This window comes from Leuciscus leuciscus (genome assembly GCF_965113295.1).
Source record: "Leuciscus leuciscus genome assembly, chromosome: 17".
Lineage (NCBI taxonomy): Eukaryota > Metazoa > Chordata > Actinopteri > Cypriniformes > Leuciscidae > Leuciscus > Leuciscus leuciscus.
Window position 1 is genome coordinate 19,640,748 of NC_138741.1, and position 7,663 is coordinate 19,648,410.

General features: G+C 37.3%; 1 protein-coding gene across 1 annotated transcript; it reads left to right on the forward strand.

Moving 5' to 3' along the window:
* Positions 1-1,315: 1,315 nt before the first annotated feature.
* On the forward strand, positions 1,316-6,353 carry cuzd1.1 (CUB and zona pellucida-like domains 1, tandem duplicate 1). The gene is made up of 17 exons (XM_082142573.1): positions 1,316-1,411; positions 1,591-1,617; positions 1,731-1,763; positions 2,030-2,128; positions 2,240-2,278; positions 2,378-2,476; positions 2,667-2,705; positions 2,864-2,959; positions 3,492-3,545; positions 3,720-3,818; positions 4,013-4,054; positions 4,164-4,320; positions 4,535-4,746; positions 4,940-5,115; positions 5,240-5,631; positions 5,843-6,087; positions 6,192-6,353. Exons 1-17 carry the CDS (start codon positions 1,363-1,365, stop codon positions 6,230-6,232), a joined length of 1,899 nt encoding a protein of 632 aa, XP_081998699.1. The 5' UTR covers positions 1,316-1,362; the 3' UTR covers positions 6,233-6,353.
* The last annotated feature ends 1,310 nt before the right edge of the window (positions 6,354-7,663 follow it).

Here is a 7,663-nt window from a genome sequence, read left to right on the forward strand (position 1 = left end):
GCCTACCTAAAATGAAGGAAAAAAACTGCGATTACACAGATCTACAGGTAAACCATAATTTGCTGACGCTGGAGACAGATTATGAACAGTATAAGCGTTCTTTTGTACTAGCTATTTGAATTCAGAGAATTTGTACTTTTTCATTTACAACTGAAAACTGTGTTTTCCAATATGAGTAATTAATCAAAACATTTGTATTCTGTTTTGACACTCTTGCACTCTGACATCTGTGTCTTAGATCTAGGAACATAAATAGCTTGAATGTAAACACACCATTTTTCTGGGCACACAGAGAAGTGCAGCTGTGTCCTTTTAGCCACATCATCTATGCAAATTTGCAAAAGATTTGACGTGTCAATTAGGAACAGGAGCCTATTTTACAACATAGTCAGCTGTGTCTTTTCCACGCTTTTACATTTATGTTCTTGCCAAATGTTGCAATCTGAAGCATGTCATTATATTGCCCACTGCCATTTTTTCAGTGATGTACCAAAATCTCTGAGGAATGTTTTCAGCACCTTTTGAATATGATATGAAGAATTAAGGCACCAAAAGGGGGTCCAACCCAGTACTATCAATGTATACCTAATAAGGTGCCAGTGAGTGCATAAAAAAAAACGTGGACTTTTATTGAAGATGCTATATACAATTATGTTATATTTACTATAATTATGACATAAAAAAATCATGTAGTGCCCCTGCTGTATGAAAAAAATAATATTTCATTTGATTATAAGACCAAATTATGTTATAATTCAGTAATATAAGTGGCCATGCTTAGTGAGCAAAATATGATACTACATTTTCAAGAACTTCTAGGCTCATGAGAATGTCTGCTGGGATTCTTGGACCATCAATCACCTATTGTTTTAATAAAGCTGTATTTTCATGTCTCTTTTTGTATGTGCACATTTGCATATGTGTCTTTGTGTAATTTCTTTATGTGTGTTATGATAGGAAAGTAAGCCACATTATCTTGTCTCAGGTTTGTTGAGGAAAATCTCTTAACCATAGCATGTACAATAAGTACGTTTTCATATTTCCATTCCCTAATCTAAATACCGTAGCAAGGAATGGTAATGAGAGTAAGTATATGTGCAAATGTTTAATTAGGCTCTATTGCAATCTATGATCCTCTCAAACAACTGTGTCAACAAATATACCAATACATTTGTGTTATAAAACACAAAGTGTTATAAAACACATTCAGCTGTGACTTTTCCACAGTTAAGCTGCTTTAAAGCTTTTTCCCAGCACGGGCTCCAGGATATTGACGTGTCATAAGGAAATCCTCCTTAGGATGGTTTTGACTATATAAGTGATGACTTAAAGTTTGAAGACAAACTTGATCAGAAGAAAAAGATGGAAACTCTGAATTTCCTTCTCTGTCTGTTTCTAACTGCCTATCAAGGTAAGATCATCATTAATTGGCAATGGAAATTCTTCGGAAAATTTACAATTTATGGAAAACTGTTAGTTTGAACATCAGATGTTTCACTCAGATTTATGTACATAATTTATCAGTTCAAAGAACTGACTTTCTAATACATTGCATTTCATTAAATGTCATGTATGTTTGTCACATTACAGCAAATACTATTGGGTCATGGACAACATGTAAATATCCTTCAACATTATTGTGGGACATGGGTTTATGCATATTTTCACATAATGTTGAAACAGCAATTCACATGATATATTTTAATTTTTTTATTGTATTTTTTTAATAGATGACTGGCTGTATTCAACGGAGGATCCTTCATGTATCTATCTATCTATCTATCTATCTATGATTAAATTATATTTACTTTCTCAGTTCATTAAGCTGACATATTAAAACCTTTAGTACATAGGACACTTATATAACATGTCATGTCTATATCGCATTACAGTAATAAATGTTAACTCCTCATTAATAGAACCATTAAGAGGAATTGAAACCAGAGAAAGAATTGTTAAAATCATTACGATTTCCACCCCTGCATATTATTATGGCATCATGGCTAACATCTCCTTCTCTGTTCTCTAGATGCCCATTCATGCTGGAATAACTGTGGAAGCCATTTTGGCACGTGTTCATGTACACACTCCTGTCAGGACAATAGAAACTGCTGCTATGACTATGACAGTAAGTTTATCTTTATCTTAAAGATCAAATACTATAAAAAATAAATAAAAAAATTATCTTGTAGTGAGCATATTTCCAGGACTGAAGTTTATTTCTCTTCCCTTTGTACAGACTACTGCTCAATGACCACCTCCTGGCCAGATACAACAGGTGCACCTACATCTGTTGTATCTTTCTGTCAGATTCAGACCATTTTCTGGTTTCCTGAGTGTAGACGAAGGCTGATCTCCCTGTTTCTCTCTTTTCTAGGTTTTCCCTCCTGCAGGTATAACTGTGGATACAACATCGGCAGCTGTTCATGCACCTACAACTGTCAGTACTATGGCAACTGTTGCCCTGACTACGACAGTGAGTTCCTCTTGATCAGACACTTCAAGATATAGATATACACTCCACTCGTAGATTAAAAGGTTCTGTGTATAGCATCTTAAAGGGTTCGGTCAGGTGCTTCATATAGAACCTTTGATTCTTTGTAATTCCAGAAATAAAATTGATCTCTTGAATTTTTAGCATAGTTTTATTTCTTCCCATTATACAGACTACTGCTCTATGACAACTGACTGGCCAGCTACAACAGGTGCACCTACGACTTTCTTGTCTGTCTGTCTAATTCAAAACTTTCTCTCTTTTCCTGGGTGTTGGGGGAGACTGATGTCCCTCATACATCACACCCATATTAATAGCTCTTGTATGCATGTATTAATGGCTTTATGGATAATGTTTCTCTCTCTCTAGCTCCCTCCTGCAGGTATAACTGTGGATACAACCTCGGCAGCTGTTCATGCACCTACAACTGTCAGTACTATGGCAACTGTTGCCCTGACTACAACAGTGAGTTCCTCTTGATCAGACAGACATTTCAAGATCAAATAGGCCTACCATACACAAATACAAAACTTTCCTATAGTCAGTACGTGGGTCATTGCATATCCTGTGATGAAATGGATTTTGCTGAGTCAGTTTTCAAAAACATGGCTTTAATTTTACTTATTCAATATTTATCTTTTCCCTTTAAAAAGGGTACTGCTCAATCAGGGTTGCCAAGTTAGGTTACTTTTAAACTTTTGCCAAGGGTTGATTTTGCATTTTGATATTTGGGATATGGTACCTCTGGGGTATATTTTTGATTGGCCATTGGGTTAGTTCTGTTACGCAGGATTGGTAACCCTCAATTACAACAACACCAGAACAAACCGACACAACCAACTGAAACTTCGAGATAAAATACTGTAAACACAAATATGAATCTGTCCTGTCGTGAGCACATGGGTCAGTGTATTTCCTGTGATGAAATGGATTTTGCTGAGTCAGAGTGGAATTGTGGCATTCATTTTACTCCTACTTATCTCTTCTCTTTAAACAGGCTACTGCTCAACAGATTTTACAACAGAAATTCCACTCTTGCCGGATACAACAGGTGCTGCTGCCATTCAGTTGAATTTAAGGGACACTAATGAGATTAATGACATGAAATGGGATCAGTTCAGTGTATAACAATTTCCGTAAAAGGCATTGAGTCCAATTGAGACCCAATACATCACACACATATTGATGACATCATGAGTAAAATCTGTTCCTCCCTCTGATACAGAATATTTCTCCTGCATGTATAACTGTGGACACAACTTCAGCAGCTGCTCATGCACCCACGACTGTCAGTACTATGGCAACTGTTGCCCCGACTTTCACTGTAAGTTCCCCAAAAAGAGATGCATCAGCCCCAAACCACAGCTCAGTATAAGATCACAGTGAATATTCACAGTGCTCCATTGCATAGTCAGATTGTACTGTGAGCAGAGGCTTCATGTGAATTATTATTATAAGACTCAAATAATGCACTTCTGGTTCATACTCATACAGTTTTAACTTCTCCCTTCTATTCAGGGTATTGCCCATCGTATACAACATGGCCAGAAATAAAAACAGGTATTGTAGTTTTTGTAATGCCTGAGGCTAAATTCTCATACCACTTGTATCTGATATTAATTACACTTGTTTGTAACTTTTAAGATTTAAGACACATTTCTTGCTTTAGATCCAGTTTCTCACCCTCAGTGTGGAGGACACCTGTATGGTTCTGGGCTGTTTTCCAGTCCAAACTACCCAAACTATTACCATGACAATGCTTACTGTGTGTGGTATCTCTCTGCTCAGCAAGGACAGAGGATCTTCCTGTCATTTGTTGATGTGCAGTAAGTGAGAGACCAGCGGTGACAAATCCAGTGCTGATGAAATTTGGCGTTTGATGTTTGCTATATAAGAAGTAGATGAATTTTTTTTTTTTTGCTGTTTTTTCCTGCAGAACCAGTAAGAACCTGCAGGTGGAACCATTTCCAAATGGCTCTTTTAAATTAAGTGTTGTTTAAAAAGTTCCTTTTTTTCAGATCAGCTCCCTGTTTTTTACAGATTGGAGCGCTGCTGTAACTGTGACTACATCTCTATACATGACGGCTCTTCCACTGGTCATTCACAGCTGGGAAAGGTCTGCTTCAATGACACCAACAACCAAGTGTTTCACTCTTCTTCACGATACCTGACTGTTGTCTTCAGGAGTGACTACTCTGATGTCAGCCATGGTTTCAAGGCCCATTTCACAAGCTCTCTGACTGCAGATAAAGGTTGAATATCTGTCACGTGCATTCCATCCCTTCTCTGACCATATTAGAGTTTTCTCTTCATAAAATTAAATGTGCTTTAAAAACAAATATACACAAGCCAGTTAAAACATGCAGCACATTTGTCTTTCATGAATTATAATATCATTTAACAGTGCAAAATTACATTGAGGGGATGAAACTCTTTGCTTTGCAGGTCGTGTGGATTGCTCCTCAGACAACATGGTCATTGTCATTCAACGGTCTTACCTGAACTCAATTGGATACAGTGGAAATGATCTTTATGTGGATGATCATCTTTGCAGACCCAGTATTACCAGTACTGAGGTTGTGTTCAGGTTCTCTCTCGACACATGTGGAACCGCCAAAAAGGTATGATCTACATGAGTGTCAGATCCAGCATTTAATGCTTGAATTTGCTATGTCGGATTAGTAAGCATCATTGAGGAGCATGTTCACCACACAACATCACCTGCCCTCTGTCTCTCTCTCCTAGATGATGAACGGTTATGTGTCCTACACCAACAATGTGCGGGCATCTCAGTCTCAGTCGGGTGAGATCACTCGTCAGTCAGAGTTCCTACTACATGTGGGCTGCCGAATGGAGCCGGACACTATGGTCCAGATATTCTACAGGGCCAGGGAGAACATCAATGCCAACATCACAGGAACGGGACGCTTCAATGCCAACATAGCCTTCTACACCTCCAGCAGTTTCTACCAACAAATTTATGACTCTCCATATGAAGTGAACCTGAACCAGCTTCTGTATGTTCAAGTCAAGCTAAACAGGCCTGACAGCAGCCTGGATCTCTTCCTGGACACCTGTGTAGCATCTCCAAATCCCAATGACTTCAAAGATCGTTCCTATGACCTGCTGCGTAACGGGTGAGACCTTTTCATTTTTAAATGTGACGCCCTCCAGAATGGAATTAATTGTGGAATTAATTGAGATCAGAAATAATAATTCTGTTGCTTTTAGTTTAAATATATTCTTGTACTCATTTGATGTAATAGTGAAACCAACTCAGTGTATGACTGTACTTCATTTATTTTCCGAATTCTAATTTTTATCTCAATTTCCCTTCCTCGGTTGTAGATGTCCCAGAGACAACACATATTATTCCTACACCAGCGGTCAATACCATTATGCTCGGTTCAGATTCCAGGCTTTCAAGTTCCTCCGGACTCACGCCCACGTGTACCTGCAGTGTAAAGTGATCATTTGCCCCGATAACGATTACAACTCTCGCTGCCGCCAAGGTTGCCGCTTCCGTCGCAAGAGATCCCTTGACAGCACCTACCACACCAATACTGTGACGCTGGGGCCAATCAAACTCAAAGGTCAGAGGCCAGTAGCAGGTTTTTTTCTAATGAATATTTGTTCCAATTTTTTATGTAATAATACTGAGCCTTTCCTAATGACATTAATTTCTCTGCCTGTCAAGGTCAAGGGCATGATGTGGAGTCTGAGAAGTCAAAGGAATGAACTGATCATCTTCTCAATCATCGCCATTAATCATTCAATCATTCAATCATTAGTAACCATCCAGCAAATTATTCAAAATACAAATTGTATTTTTGCAATTCAATTAAAGCATTTAAAAACAGTTGGTTTTGTCACTGGTGTCTGCAGTTGTTTATATATTAATTTACTTTCCATTCTGATATGAAAAAAAGATAATACAAGGTCAGGCCCGGATTAAGGAAGGGCACTGGGGATATAGCAAACCTAAGGGCCCTTCATAGTAGCCTATCTTGCTGCCACAAAGAAATAATTACAGGGTTTTTTTTTCAATTGCTAACATACTTTTGTCCAATCTGTTGTCACATTTTCAAAACTCTAAACAGAATTAGCACAACATCCGTCTGTTGTGAACATACCATTAACACAATTCATGTTGTTTTCACACAATACACAGTCAAATAACACTTTTGTAAAATAAAAATAAAATATTTTCACACAAGCTTACCCAATATCAAAATCATGGATCTTTCTGGTCTTATTTACAAATGCTTAAACACAGCATGATTTACAGTTTTTCTCAGTCGCTTTGGTGCATTTCTCACATCACTATTTATATTTGCACAACAGTTAATGCAGTTCTCCAAACAATTAGTACAAACTGCAAAACCTAGTTGATAACCTGCAAAAGCGTGTCACTTGCTCAAAATGGATAGCTCATTCCTCAAAAGCAAGTATTCATGTCAATGAAAGTGTCAGTGTCATCAAGATGAAAAGTCTTGACACCATTGTTTATGAACAAGATAGTCAAATGGCTTTGTCATGTTTTCATTATGACAGTTTACTCTGTAAATGTTTTCCAGTGCAAAAAAGTCAGATCTTGGTGACACTAGCTGAAAATGCTCAAGACAGCACTTTATACTATTTGCACAGCCATCTGAAAAATACAGTAAAGTTACACATTACTGTATTTAGTGAGGTAACTGAGTACAAGACACTGAATATATGTTTCACATTTTTACTGCATATGCTCTATGCAATTCTAATTTGTTCACAGCATTGTGCAAAAGAAAAAATACACCCTTATTTACAACAAACATAAACTCCCTTTGGATAGAGCTGTGCACAACTGGAAACAATGTTGCAGTACATATTGGAACTGAACATAAAACATAGTACTGTAATCATTCATGCACATCCAGACGTTCCTCTCTGTCTGGTATAGACATACTGTCTATGGGACATTTTCAGGAAAAAAAAGATTTACATTTTTTTTTGTAAAATTTGCTTGACAGATTTTGACAACAAGTTCAACATTTTTGTATGTAATGACTCAAGCAATGAAATGAGGACTATTAGTTTTATATGGAATGACTATTCAGCGTTCACAAGTATAGTTAATTTTGACTGACATGACATAAGCAAATGATAATGTTATAAAACAGCTGAGAGTTG

Coding starts and splice junctions, on each gene's coding strand:
- cuzd1.1 (XM_082142573.1), top strand. CDS start 1,363: ATGGAAACTCTGAATTTCCTTCTCTGTCTGTTTCTAACTGCCTATCAA. Junction 4,747..4,939: donor CTCTCTGACTGCAGATAAAG/GTTGAATATCTG, acceptor TTTGCTTTGCAG/GTCGTGTGGATTGCTCCTCA. Junction 5,632..5,842: donor TATGACCTGCTGCGTAACGG/GTGAGACCTTTT, acceptor CCTCGGTTGTAG/ATGTCCCAGAGACAACACAT.